The sequence below is a fragment of the Camelus ferus genome, chromosome 4 (assembly GCF_009834535.1).
Source record: "Camelus ferus isolate YT-003-E chromosome 4, BCGSAC_Cfer_1.0, whole genome shotgun sequence".
In the NCBI taxonomy this organism is placed as follows: domain Eukaryota; kingdom Metazoa; phylum Chordata; class Mammalia; order Artiodactyla; family Camelidae; genus Camelus; species Camelus ferus.
In genome coordinates this window covers 15,686,738-15,702,247 of record NC_045699.1, presented here as the reverse complement: position 1 = coordinate 15,702,247, position 15,510 = coordinate 15,686,738, and the positions used below count along the sequence as shown (strand labels likewise).

Sequence of the window (15,510 nt, the reverse complement as noted above, 5' to 3'; positions counted from 1 at the left end):
AAAGGAGAATGTATTTCAAAGAAGAGGGGAACCCAACCCGAGTTAGAACAACCCAGGAAGGCAGCAGCTGAAGGAAGAACTACACATGGGTTCCAGAAGACATGGGATGGCCGCTATTAAACTGAGTGGGAAAGAATACGCCGGGAAGTAGAAACCACGTGAGCATACGTGCAGAGGCCGGGAATAAGATCAGCTTGCAAGTGAAGAGCCAGTCTGACTGCTGTGGAGAACGGTAGTAACACTGGGTCACCCAGAAGTTGAGCCAAATGATGTCAAACTGTAGGGCACTATGAGAGAATTTTGAGGGAGAAGGAATATGAGGAAAGTGGTGCTTTTGTAAGATTAGCTTGGATGGACTCGAGGAAGGAAAAAAGAGACTAATCAACAGAACAGGGAATGGAAAGGCTTAGATACAGCTTCCCAAAGGTACTGTAACGCAGTGAACACTAGGAATAACCTAGCTCAAGATGTGGCATAAGAACACAAGTCTGATTGAAAATAAGAAAACACACACACACACACACACACACAAAGAACTGACAGACAAAAACGGTGCTGCGTAGTTTTGGAAAATGGTCTGCTTTGCCTCAGAGAAACTGGGCCAAATTGAGGATACCAGCTGTTATCCGGTATTTTTACAGGAACCGAATGGGGGCAGGGAAAGAAGTAGCCTGCTGCTTACCCACTGTCCTCACCCCTATCTTAGAAAATCCAAAAAGAAGTAGCAGATGTCACAGTGTAAAAGCCACGAGGCGTTACTGTCCTTTCTTCCATGTACTCTGCCCGAGCAGCTGGGCCCTGAAGAGAAGGTGGGGTGAGGGACAGTGAGGAGCAGCTGTCACCAATGGTCTCTCTGTGGGCCTTGGACCTTTCCTCTATGGTGACCTGCTTTCCCTGCACTTCTTCCCTCCTTGTGGACCTTACTGAAAAGAACTGACTCACTAGAATGAAATGAGGGTGGTTATTTCTGGAATGTAGAAAAGGGTCCGTCAGTCCAACCATCTATTCCATTTTCTCCTCAACCATAATGCAGGACCTCAAAAATAAGATAAGTAGCAATCCTGAAATCAGTTTAAGTTGGGGAGGCTCATGAAAATCTGCAGGAGGAAAGAGCACCCCCAAAAAAAACAATCTGAAGGTAACTGGACATGAGATGTCTTCTTTTTAAGAACACTTGATTATTACACTTTAACAGTATTATAAAAAGGTTTATCTATGTGGTGCAGAGTATGCAGAGAAGTACAGACAGAGTAAATAGCTCAGGTTGAAAAACCAAGGGCAAAACAAACTTAAGTCTTTGTGATCTTAGAATGTGTTAGAAATCTTTTCTTCAAACTTTGACAGCCTAGTAACCAGTTAATTTTCTGATTAGAGGGTGAATCAGACATTTCGTACGGCATTTTCTTGACCAAGAAACATGTAGAATCTTGGACATCTCACATCGAAGTACATTTGGGGGCCTCTGCGTACAGCTTCCTTCAGATAAGACAGAGGTGGGAAGCATTTTTCCTCCGGGCCAATAAACATAAAGAATGAGATGTCAAAACTACCCAGGGCTAATGAATTACCTTAACTGACAAATCTGAAAGAAGTAACTTCTAAACACACAGATGACACTGCATTTCCAGATAACTGGAAAAATGAGCAGAAATCTTCTTGACAAGTCTCTAAGCAAGATGGATGCCACAGTCAGCCTTGACTAACTTCCTCTCACCACTTCAGGCTATAGTCTGAGCTGACTTCTTAAATCAAGGGTGGAAAATAGGTTGCAACTTGAGTCAATTGATAGAGGTTGTCTGCAACACTATTTTGAAAAATATTTGGAAGCCACATCCAAGCTCGGTGAGAAAGACTGCCATGATTCATAGGCAGTGTCTGCACTGGGCAACAGAGCGGAAATTGATGGCATGTGTACTAAGAGTTTGCCAGAAGCTATATCCCTTTTATTTTCTAAAGGTAAAGAAACCTACACTGCAGACTGGATTAATCCAATTGTCCCAGAGAATCTATATCAAAATTTTGAAAACACACGAGTGGAAAAACATCCCCCAAATTATTTACCATTTGTCTTGAAAAAGAAAAACGTAACAGGAAAAATAACCTGTGTGGCGTGTATGCTCTTACAAGTAAGTTACATCAGTAAGCTGAATCTGCTAGAATAGTCAAATTATAGCCCAAGGACCTGTTTTTCTATGACCTGAGAGCTAATGATGATTTTTACATTTTTAAGTAATTGAGACAAAATTTTTATTTTTGTGACACATGAAGATTACACGAAATTCAAATTTCAGTGTCCATTAATAAAGTTTTATAGGATCACAGCCACATCTATTGCTTCATGTGGTGGCTGTCTGCTTTCATGCTCTAAGGGCAGAGCTGAGAAGCTGTGACAGAGACCATATGACCTGCAAAGCCTAACACATTTACTACCTGGTCCTTTACAGAAAAAGAGTGTCGATCCTTGCACAAGAAGAAATGGTGTAAGATTTCCTCAAGTTATAGGGCAAGTTAACTCTCTATAAAGGTAGGAGATTTAATTCAGTAGGCTTCATAAAGTACTTATCTAAGAACGTTGCTGCTCTGTCCCTTTTTTATACACAAGTGATCATATGTAGTATTCATGAATCAAGTTTCTTCCACCATGCAACAAACAAAAGAATTCTGCTATGCCTCCCAGTGGAAATGTCTACACGGGCATAAAATGAATGAAGGAAAGAACTACAAGCAGACCTTAATTTTTTTAACCTCTGTTCTGGAAGTAGATAGAAAAAAAATTTTAACATACTTTTATTGTTTTGGTTTGAAGTCTCAATCCATTCAGGGTGTTGATAGCTTTCTCTGCATCCTTAGGGTCAATGTAGTTCACAAAGCCATATCCCAAGCTCTGCCCTAATGAAAGGGAAGGGGAAAAAGGCATACATTAGTTCTACACCACTGATGACAGACATCCACTTTCATTCTGGCATATGGTCTTGTTATTAACACCAGCACACTTTCTCAAGAGTAAAAAGAAGTCTACATTAATTCTCCTAGAAATATGCATGTGCCCCATTTCATCTCCTGTCTACCACATCTGCAAGTTTAAACATCAGTTAGAACTCAGCAAAGCTGTGCCGTTTTAAAAAACACACCTCCCAAGAGTGTTCATCGTGCATGTCCTGCCTGAGTCAGTGCACCCAACAGCAATACAACATTCAGCTTCAGAATCTGTGGGTGCAAGTCTCCGCCAAGCTGCTGTGTGGGCTTCACGGGCACGACTTTTTCAGCTTCAGCTTCCTTACCCATAAAATTGGAAGGCAAAAAGCATCAACCAAAAATCTGTCAGTGTTCTGTACATAGTACCCTGACAAATGTACAGCCTTTACCCAAGTAATTATTTCAGAGTTTAAAATGGTGAAGAATCCTGGGTGTTGTGTCTGTGTGTACGTGTAAATTACATGTGTGCAGGCATACATGTATATTCATTTTAGAGGAGAGCTTCTTATAAACGGAATCCAATTTTCTAAAAGGGGTCTAATAACCTAGATAAGGAATACAGGGAAATATAAACACTAAGATTTACACTGAGGATGCCCAAGCCCATGAGAACACATGGGAAGGAAATAAAAAGAGCATAAACAAAAACAACAAAACTGAAAAAATGTGGAGTTGGCTCACTGATGTCCCGACTCTCAAGAAACAGGAAGTCACAAGAGATGGGAATCAATGGAATGCACACATAAGTAAAGGTAATCCTAAAGGTCTCAGTTTTCCAACTAAGGGAAAGTTTCTCAGTTTGAAAAGGCGAGATACACTACAGAGATGGTGATAAAAATGGACATTAAAAATGTTCAGTCCCTAACCAAAAGTCAAACCAAACCAACTGAGGGTCTCCTGGAAGATTCCCATTAAAGCTCCAAATTCTTTTTATTAAATACCACTTATGCATCAAGTTCATAGCCAAGGGAAGGATTTTTTCCTTTTAAGGGGCACCTAGGATCCAAGTGCTTATGAATACAGGTACTTAGAATGGCCACTCTGGTTACCCTGATGTGGTTCCTTGTAACTATCAAAACAAACAAAAAGAAAAAAGAACGAGAGAAGGTTAAACACAATACCCATAACCATGAAAACTTGTTATTTTGTTATGGAAACACCACTGTCATTATTCAGGATAATCATTGCTAACTTATACCTTTTATCACATTGCATTTCTTTTCCTGTTTTGCTTTGTTTTTTTTTTTAAGGAGGGTGAGGGGAGAGCTAAAACTAACTCAGTTCATTATTTTTTCTCACACTATTCAGAGATTTTGTTTTACTCACAGTTCTATTTTTAAAAAGTTATATGTGAAACCACTGTATTTTTAAGCATTCAGCTTTTTCCTAATTCGACATTTATCATGTGTCTTCTGCATGAATAGGGCCCTCTTATGAAATGTGCTGCAGTTCCACTGTCACTGAGCAGGATTCAAATTGGATGACCATTAAAAAAAAATCTGCTCAAGGAAGCAGTTAATGATGCAAAAAAAATTCAGGCTGTGGAGATAGACACAAGAGTTCTAATCCTGGCTCTGCTGTTTACCAGTTACGTGACTTGGAAGAAGCTACGTAACCTCTCTGAGATGTTAACTTCCTTATTTCTAAAATGTGGATAACTCCTACCCAATGAGGTTGCTGAGGCAGTGATGAGAACACTCACTATTGATGGAGGTAGATCATTCTAGGCAAAAAATAAAGTGAGGGAAAGTAACATACATCTATACTCCATGCTAAAAAGTTTACATGTGTTCGTTTAAAATTAAACCAGAAACACGACAATATAAGGGGAGGAGGAATGGTAAACCGGACATTGAGTAGTTCTGTCACGCTGCTATTCTATAACAAAATAAATCCAATTATCAGTTGTACTAGCTCTGGTCCATTTCTCCTATCTAGTCGCACTACCCTCACACCTGTATTCTAGCAGCTTCTAATCAAAGTCCTTTCTCAACCCTGGTACACCATGGAATCATCTACAGGGCTTAGGAAAAAACAAAAACAAGAACGGATGTCTGAATTCCTTTCCCAAAGATTTTTCTTTTTTCAGTCTATTTAGAAGCACTGATAACAGGTTTTTTAAACCCTGGTTACTCTAACATGGAGCCAAGGTTGAGAATCACAGTTTTAATGGTGAGAGATAAAGTGAGGCTACAAATAAGGCTTCCAGGAACCCTGAGAGCGACCAAATGCATACGAAGTGACTCTGCAAGGGAAGACTGCCTTTTTACAGATGTATTTTTAACGTGTAAGTGGATGTCTTTCTTCTACACAGAAACAGTCTATTGCCTCTTGAGGTCACTCTCCAGCACAGCAGAGCCCGCTGAAGTTGGGTCACCAGGTAAAGTGAAGAGCCTGTCCTGCCGAGTCCCTGCTTAGACATCTCCTGCGCTGGCCTCTGAGCTCTCATTCCTAGCACACTGTCGGTTCTCAAAAGTTTCCTAAATGAACGAATGAGAGAAGCAGCAGTGTTATCCATTTAACCAAAGTTGTAATCAACCATGTCACCATCAGATGGTCCATCCACTGAATGGGTCTCTGACCTGACCCCCTCAGGCAAATACAGCTAGCTGTGACGATGAATCAGCCTGATGTCAACTACTGGAAATTGAGAACACTCAAACAATATTTATCCCCAAATGAACTCTCTGCCACAAAGGTACTAATTTGCTTAGTGGAATTATTAGGAAGAGCAACACCCATCAATTAGTGTTTAAGGTAAGCAAACTGTTACTACTATCCCAAGCAAAGTAATATGAAAGGAGGTATTTGATGCATTCCTAAATCCACCGTAGTAGATGCATTCACGTGTTGGCATTTTGAACTACAAGGGAGTTCAGAACTTCACAGGTTTCCATTTTAAAGAGAGTTAGTCAAGTCAGCAAAAGTATCAGAAGCTTAGAATATATAAAGGCATCACGGTTGATACCAAGATGGACAAGACTCTCCTCATTCTCACCTTTCAGCTGTGTAGTGTTTTACTATTTAATTTCAGCCTCACACTGATCATGGGACATACTCACATTCTTCTCCCTTGAAAATGAAATGTTCCCTAAAAGCTGGGCAAGGTCAATTAGCTTCCTCAAATCAAAAAAGCAGGCAGGAAGTAGAGGTCACACGTGAATCCAGGAATCTTGAATGCTATGCTCTTCCCCATTCAATTGACAACTAGTTTATATCTAAACCCAGACCATTCTCAGGACGCCTGAGAATGTAAACCAGGTATTTTCTAACAGGGCTCTACCACAAAAAGTTGTTTTGAGACAAATGGAATTCTTGTGCAAATGTCAGTTTCACTATACATGAATTTCTATGCTACTATTCATTCCTATGACAACGTAAAGGCACCTTATTTATATACTGTCTATTTCAGGTTCTGATAAGTGAGTGCAGATTTTTTTTAAAGTAGTAGCAAATCAAACATCAAGAAAAAATATTTAGCCTTGATTTAGCCTGCTTTTTCCTGCTTTTGTATTCATCAGCTAGTAACAGTCATAAACCACCAGGAAAGGCTTGGAAACCAAGCATCATTGATCCATATCCTCCAAATCTATTTTTTAAGCTATTCTGAATTTAGCATGTGCATACTGACAATCCCAAAACCAAGAATCCCATCTTTAAAAAGCTTATAAAGCTCTACATTTAAATTCCAAGTGTAACAATTATGGAAAGCATCATGATCAAAAGAAAATTCTGAAGAAAGTGACAAAGCTAAGGCTCACCCAAAAAAGCCTTCAAGACAAATAAATTCTGTCTTTTCAAGTCAAAAAATTCCTCTGGTAACTCAACATCAAGAATAAGGTCAAGACCACTCGTCCCCAGCTATCCTCACAAGCTATCTGTGGGGCCATGCTCTTAGGGATTTCGGAACCATTAATCACAGCCTTGGTCCTCACAGCCATAGCAGGGATTCCAGAAATTCACTATGGAGGAAGCTATCTGAACAGTCACACGGCCTAACACCTTCACGCAGGTACTGAAAACTCCAGGTCAACACCACACTTCAGCACGCAGTATTCTGTACAGCATGTGTATGAATGCCTTTTGTTTTGCACCCTCCTATTTTAAATCTAACTATCTGCTGCAGAAGAGGATAGCTTCTCCACAAGAGACAGAAAAATCACTTATAAACTGCTCCTGGCATAAGGAGAACAGTTATAAACAAGCTGCTTAGCACCATGGTCAAGTGATCTAAAGCACAGAGCTGAAACACTCCAAGGGCCCTCTGAATGGGACTGAGGCCCATCGAGAGCCGTGTTGGGGTCAGAGCTGGGAGAAGAAAACAAGAATAGAATCTGTTTAGTGACAAAGTGCTCATGGGAAACACACAGTAAACTCCAATTTATCCCAAACCGTGCATTAATTCAAAGCAGCAGCCGTTCCCTTGCCACCTACATGGCTTTTAATAGCATACTATAATTAAAATTTTAATTGTATATTTTAATTAAAAATACACAATCTTCTGGACCCATTTTAATTCAAAGGTCACTTTATTTAGTCTTTTCTATTTCAAATTACTACCAATGTTCCAAATATCAAATTACCCCCTCAGGTTTAGAGGTAAAGGCAATAGATCACCGTTAATTCCTGACTATAAACCTGGTACATTAATTTAATTTTATCCAGCCAATATTAAGTGAGATTCCTCTCAACATGGAATTGTAGAAAATAAAATTCTGTATTTAAAAATAAAAAAGTCATCCTACATATTTCTCACCAACATTTAGCATTCATTTGTTCAACACGTCACAGGGTCTCTGAGACCCTTTCCTGTCCCACAACTTGTCCCATTCCCAATGCTCACTGTTCAACGCCCCTCCCCTGTCCTTCCACATCCCTTACATTATACCTTTATCTTAGTGCTCAGGGTATTCAGTCAATTTGGATGTCCCCTCCTTAGACTGCTGAGCGAGGACAAGCTGAGCATAGTCCCTGACACAGAAGACCCTACACAGACTATTAACATGTTCATTCAAAGAATGAATGAACAAACAAGCTAATGAAAAAAGAAGGAACAAACGAACAAACAGCCGTCTGCCTTCCAGGAACTTATGGTTTAGAAGAGAGATGCCCTTATAAACATGCTCCCCATGTCCCTACATTGCACCAGATGGTTACAGAACAAAAGGAGACAAGATGCTCAAATGTTACAGTATTCCGTCTTTATAAGGGTGTGATGTGAGATACAATTTTTTATACACATTTCACGTAAAATTTTTCATATGAAAATTTTCTACAAATGCCATTTAAATGAAATCTCAATTTTAAAAAATAATGTCATTTAGAGTAATTTGATAGATTTACATAAATGTTTCACAAATCTGTAAGTATGAATTATGGGATGTCAGCATATAATTTTGTTGAAAGTGCTTTTTCACTAATATAATTAAGTCTGCCAAGACTATTCATGTACAAGTCAAATAAAATGCAGAGTGAGTTCTGTAAAAACCTGGTAGTTGAATCAACAATAAAAGGTGACTATGCTGATTGATGTGTATCTATTATTTTATTTAGAGCAGTAGTAACATTTTATGAAATAAAAAACGACAAAAGCAGCATGACTCTTTACTAAGTGCCCGAGTGAGCAGAAACAGGTTACTATGGGCCTCTCTGACAAGCAAGATTATTTGCAAGCTGAGGTCTAATAATGTAACACTTGGGGGAGGAAAAAAGCAAACTTAAAAGATACATGCCTCTAAAACATAGTCCCTATATAAAACTGCATCCCTTAACGAAAACAAAAGCAAATAATTTGACTTAGGAAAACAAATTTTCACTCCTCCAAGAGGAAGGGGACAAGTTTTGTTTATAAAGACAGACCCACCCCTTCCCTCATTATAACCCCCTTTTTTCCTCCTCCCCCAAACACACAATGAAGTTGCAAATGTGTTGACGTGTTGTATTTCTTCAGATGGACTTTCTGTTCCTGGGCACTTGTTTTGTGTGTCTGTTCAGACAGGCTGTGCACTGCAACTCTGGCAACAAAGCAACGTGCACCAGACTTTGCAAAGGAGCTTCCTTAGATCTGATATGTAACAAAACCATGTGGGTACCACACATCAGAGAGAATCTTAGAACAGAGGGTTGCCATCTTCTCCAGTCACGATTCTCTCCAAATTTTAATTCCTGATATAGCCTAAGTCTCCTCAGATGCGGCATGCCAGATGCAGCAGGTTCTTCCATTTGAACACTCAACTACCTCAGATCAAATTAAAAGGGTCCTCCTCACCACCCTTTAATGAGGCAAACTGGGAGGCAGAGAACTGGTGAGATCCTATTACTGTACTAGTGAGATTCTATTACTTTACTATAGACCAAGCCAGCCTCCCTCAAAGCTTGGAGCATTTCTATCAGCTTCCCAAAGAACATTACCAGGGATGATCAACCAGGAATGGAGAATTCAACCTAGACACTCACATAATACAGAAAACAGATGGCTCACTCGAAGACTCTTCTTCCACCCAAATGCTAATAAAGGTGGCCTGAGACTAAAATGCCCCAGTATTTTAAAATAGTTTTCAGGACTTCACAGATACATTGAGATAATATAGAAGAGTTTAAATTGCAACTTTTCTGCTGCAACCAAAGCTGTAAATCATGATCATCTGGGCTATACTATCTAAGTAGCCTAATTCAAGAGGGAGCAGTTACTGTCCTTGGTACCAGAGCATTCTCCTTTCAAGTTACTTTTAATGGTCATATTTGTTCCCCAATTATGCAACTGGTAAGGCTCCATTTTTCCTACAGTTCCAGTCCCAGTAATTGTGAATCTGCTGGCAATGCAGCGTGACCTTGCTTAAGTTGGCGAAACTGTGGGTTCTTAATACATCACAGTTTCAGACAACATTAAGAACTCCCACACAATTCAGTTTTAGGCTACCAAGAACTGCAACAGCATATTAAATCCTCTAAATTCTCGAGCAGTACACAGGGGTACTAAGATGTCTTGCATCTAAGACTAGGAAGATTAGGAAAAAGGATCTTTATCTAAAGTGGGAAAATAAACCAATTCCTCTAGGACATATACCTTAGAATAAGACTTTAACTTGGACTAGGTTCTCAAGCTTGAGAAAAATGAGATACTGTCTCAAGACCATTGTTAAAACAAAAGCGAGTCTCATTACTTATTAATCCAGGTAGTTGCTCTAAAAGAAAAATCAGCAGGCCTACCTGCAAACACTGGAGCTGCTGCCCCCATGACGAGAACAAAAGCCAAAAAACTGTTAGCTGGCCTGAAAGTCAGACCCTGAGTTCAGAAAACCTTAGGACATTAACATACTCCGAGCTAAGGCAAAATCATCTTTCAGTTAAAGATCTGAGTCTGCTCCAATATAATCAACTCTATATAGATTTCCCCACCACACACACACACACAGGAGCTTGTGTTATCTGCTTTATCTGTTGCTTACTTAAAAAGCAATGGAGTTGTTCAAGAAAATATCATTTGAGATGAAGGCCAAGGAACCATATTCCTCAAAATATTATTGTTGTAAAGAAGGAAACCAGTTAACAACTGTAGTAGTGAAAGGGGCATCTGCTGCTGCTTGCACTACCAGCTGGTGGTAATCCACACGCACACGGAAACCAGTAAGCAGTCCATCAAAAAGCAGTACAGCTTCTTAATGTGCTTCTCTCTTTGTAAGAGATCATTTTTATTCAGATATTCCAAGAAAAACAATTTTAAGGCCCTGAGCACTATAATTAGCCCAGTGCCCTTTAAAAAACTGTATCAAAAAGTCTTGCAAACCACTGTGGAGGGCTCTGTGTTTTGTCCAGAAGAAGAGGAAACATTAGTCAGACTATGCAAACCCCACCAGGTCCACATGATGAAGAATTGTTACAGATGATCAGTTTTCTCCTTGAACACATAATGGTTATTTAAAAAAAAAAAAACAACTCTCACCCAGAAGTTAAAGGTTTATCAGCCAAAACCCTCTAATATGAAAAGCTTGGTAGGCCTGGGGAAAAAGTCTATTCCCATTGCCCATTAATGTTTATATCTGGCTTTCTGAGAACACACAGTACCACTAGCTAATTACACACTTCCATCAAGCAACTTAGGAGCCTTATGTTACATACAGTCATCACATTTAATTCTCACAATAAAGCTCTGAATAAGTACACATGTACCCATTTTACAGATATAAACATGGAAGTCCGTAGATATTAACTAACTTGCTCAAAGCCACAAAGGTAGCTGGTAAATGGTAGCTAGGTTTTGAAATCAGAATTAACCTTTCCAAACCCAATCTTTCCAGCATACATTTCACTGCCGTTGGCCAGTTTGGGAATTATATTGAGGCAGAGTCCTGTGAATCCAAAGTAAACACCTTTTCTATAAAAAGTGTAAACAATCAGGATATTAATAATCTCCAAATACACCTGCATTGTTTTTCTTGTTCTTCATCATGTAACTGATTGGCTGGAACTTCACTATTTTTTCTCAATCCATTAAGACACAATGTATAAAAGAAGGAGGAAAAAAAAAAAAAAGATTCAGCATCCCAGGTGCACAAACCACTTAAACCCTCAAAACAAATTCCAACATTACAATACAGATAGATTAGAGATCTCCGTACTATAAAAATATTCATTTAAAACAGGACTTGATTTACATACTCTTTTTACAGAAACTCAGAAAGCAATTCTTATGGCTAAAGCCAAACATGTTTGCTACTGCCAAAATTGTCTCCCACACAAGACACTTTCCTCGTCAGCAGATTGCATTAAAATGCTTTCATACGCACAGCGTGGTTTCCTAGCTCTAGAAAAGCAGGTGGGATCAATACCACATGGTCTCTGCCCCTCTAAGGTCTAAGCTCAAAAATTTTAAGCAGGATAATAAACAAGAGAGATGCAGGCACCTAATGAACACGAGATACCTACAATTAATCACTGGTGTGATTTCATGCTTAACCAGAATGAACTTGAAGAGAAGTTTTTAGCTGGTTGAAACAGAGCAGACGAAATTTAGGAGTTTCTTGGCAGAGAAATTATGGAAACAGGCATATGGAGAAGAGCTAATGTGTAGAGAAGTACAGAAGAGCTGGTCAGACCAAAGGCACACGGAGCAACAAGTGGTCTGTGCACAGGTCAGAGGCAGACCCTCCACCCTGAGAAGAGGAGTGCCCCATGAGGAAGGCTTAAGTCCGTCATACTGCAGGATGCACTGAGCAGGGAGGGGCATCGAAACAGGGAAACCTAGGGAGGTTAACTCTGACTGCTTGGAACAATCACTGAGGAGATGCAGATCCAGGATCAAGGACGCCACAGAGGAAGAAGTTTTGACAACCCAGGAAGGACATCTGACCCAAATCCCTTTCAATAAAGTCCGCAGACATCTCTAACAACAACAAAAATTAGTGGATAAAAACCCATTATCTCTTTCACATGTCCCTCCAAGTTTTCCCAATCCTAAATGGCCAACCTCTCATCTGGACACATCCCAGCCCAAATCTTCTATTCTTTCTTCACCTACTCCACAAAAAAACTTTTGCTCATGCTACCACTACGCTGAGTCTCTGCCAAGTACATTCTTAGCTTAGAGTGAGCACAGTTAACTCGACCCAAGTCCCCTTTTCTACAAAACTGAACTTTTGGAACAAGCACTCTTTCCATTCAGAAGGCCTTCCACAATAAGGGCCAGGGTGGGATCGAAGGCAACCCCTCAAGCCCCAGGAAGATCTGTTTGCTTGGCATGATAACTTCTCACCCTCATAAGAGTAAAAAGACTTAAGAAACCTTTTGAACCTTAGGTTAATACCCAGAGATTAATACAGAACACCCCCACCTAACAGCCTCTCAAATATTTATTCACTATGGATCTAACAGGTTTGGGTTACCTCCACCCACCAAAGAGCAAAACTCAAATGACTGCCCCAGGGAAGGCTTATGATTTTCTGAGACCCTTTTTACGAAGCTGTAAGAACATGGGTACCTGAATCCTCCAAGTTAAGCTGCTATTATGAGTGAACAGAAAGTGTTAATAACTACCGGAAGTGGGAACAAAGCATCGACAAACCTTACTCTGACATTTTGTACAGCAATCACAAGGTTATACGTGACTTCTGAATGCACCCACATACCTACGTCCTTCACATAAAATATGGTGATACCAAGTCAAAAAAGAGCGGGAGGCAGGGAAGCTGGGTCATTTAAGAAGCAGACAGGTGGCCAGCATCACATCATCAAGAAAAAAGTTTCAAATAAAGTAAAACCACTTATCATTTATTTCATCCTCTTTTCTGCATCATCGATAAAGTATCCTCCACACAAAGAACTAGGCTTCCGTCTGGGGACAACTCTCCAGTTCAGTTCATTTTATTTCAAAAACAAAGACCAGAATGAAATTAGTGCTATTTTTCTTAACAGCAAAGGAAGTAAAATTCCAGAGGACACCCACTGTCCCCAGTCGACAGAGATTTAGGTATAAATAATATTAGATTTTCCTTCTGTGTGTACAGGACATTTTGTTTAGTCTACATTTAATAAAGAAAGGCAGTTACATTTCCAAGATGGTATGAAGAGCATGGTTTTTTCCTCCCCCTCAGTTTAAATTAGTCACACAAAAGCACTGAGTTTTGTACTTAGGACAATTGTACAAACAGACAATTGTGTTTGTGCAGGAGAGGGGTATAAATGCTGACTATAAAGGAAACTATTTAGATAGTGCAGATACAGCTTCAAGGACCTTAAAAAAACTCTTTCTGAAGCAGTAAAGAGGAAAGAATCCCAATGGAACACCATCACTAGAGGAAGCCAAGCAGGACTGGGTGAAGTTGTAAGGGCTGCAGGTCAGACAGGAGCCATGGCCATAATTAAGTCAAAGAGGTGCCCTGACAGAAACACATGTCCGTTTTGTTTCCTGCTAAGGGACAGCTAATGTTACAGCAAACCACTCTTGAGACTCCTGCACAATGTCTCCACCAACTAACGGATGGCTTCTACACAGAAACACAAAAGGACCTAGCTTCTACAACCGCACGTTCACATCACACAGAAGCATTTCTTCCACCACCACCTAGTTTTGAAGTTGAGAAGATTAAGTCTTATAATCCTCCAAATTGAAAAATCCACAGAAACACAAAGACAAAAAAAGCAAAGGCTTTAAAGATTTGGCCTAGACCAGGACTCGCTGAGCCCACAAAGCTGACGTGGCACTGTCCACATCAGCACCACAGTAACTGCACCGTCATGCTGAACTGGAGAAGCAGGGGCTTGTCTTTCCTCATTGACTAAAAAGTACATTAAAAATGCAATATTCTAATCATATACTCCACAACTTAGTACATCTGACCACTGCTGCTAACTTTTGGATACCTTCTCCCCTTGAGACAAAAGGGGGGGAAAAGAAAAACTAAACACAAAAATAATCTTTTTAACTTCCTACCATTTTATTGTCTCAAGAACCCATGAATCTAACAGCAGGAGCACGTAAAAAGAATTTTAATCAAGAAGAGCTTCTCAACTTTAATTCATCTTAGCAACTTTTAAAATGATGCTGTCTTTCATTTGCTGAACTTACATGATTACTTGTTTGTTCCCGTATCTGAGGCTCACTCTTGGCGACAGTGCTGCGTGTTTCCACAGCACCAGATGAGAATTATGCACCATGTGATATGGGAAGTAATGTCTACAGACAGAGCTTCCAGGGTATTGGGACTGTATTACCTAACACATTGCAACTCTACAAACACACTTCAAGACATGTGGCAAAAGAGCTCTCATTCAGAAGAATCCATCTTTTGGCCACCAAGTGTCTCCCAAAGAAATGGGGGCAAGGGGTTTATGGCCTCCTGATAATTATCCTTCTAAACCGAAGACCTAGATCCATTAAATGATACCTCATCAATGAGAAAAGCTGGACTAAAAGCGCTAATACTCACCCCTGTGATTCCACCATCTACCTTGCCCTTGTCAAATAACGTAGTGTTATTTCACAAATAAATTCCAACCTGTGCATTACAATCAGTCATGTTAAAGAGCTTCCTACGCTGCAGAATGTTCTATAAAAATGCTAGGTATTCATCTACAAGTACGCCACTCGAGTGAAGATTTTAGTAAACACTAGTCTTTAGCTCATTCCAGTAACTCAATAGCCTTGAGGAGTTTTCCTATTTTGTTGCTGACAATTTCCTCCTTGCTGTTAACAAAGGAGCATGGCACGATAAATAGTTATATATTACAAACTGATCTCCATTATTTTGGGAAAAACTTGAAAAATCTTACGTATGCTGCCAGATCACTTACTAGTCAAGCCCTATTTCCAAATATAATGCTTATTTCAGTTCTCTTAATGAACACTAACATTATTAAGGTATTCCATTTATACATAAATCACCACTCTTATTCTCCTCAAGCAAGAATATTTCCTAGCAAGAAAACACACATATACTCTGAAATCCATCTCCGTAATCCAAAGCCTTCCATACTTTATTTGGGTCCTTGATCCTCCCCTCCTCGCTTTAAAAAAAAAAAAAAAAAAAAGCTGGCACT

At 39.7% G+C, this 15,510-nt stretch overlaps 1 protein-coding gene across 9 annotated transcripts in view; it reads right to left on the bottom strand.

Annotated features, from left to right (window-relative positions):
* Nucleotides 1-15,510, bottom strand: part of ELAVL2 (ELAV like RNA binding protein 2) — a 151,313-nt gene that overhangs the window by 35,124 nt on the left and 100,679 nt on the right. For all 9 annotated transcript variants that reach the window (XM_014565072.2, XM_014565073.2, XM_032477583.1 and 6 more), the window contains one exon: nt 2,786-2,889. In XM_014565072.2, coding sequence (XP_014420558.1) covers nt 2,786-2,889 — 104 coding nt within the window. The remainder of the gene's footprint in view (nt 1-2,785; nt 2,890-15,510) is intronic.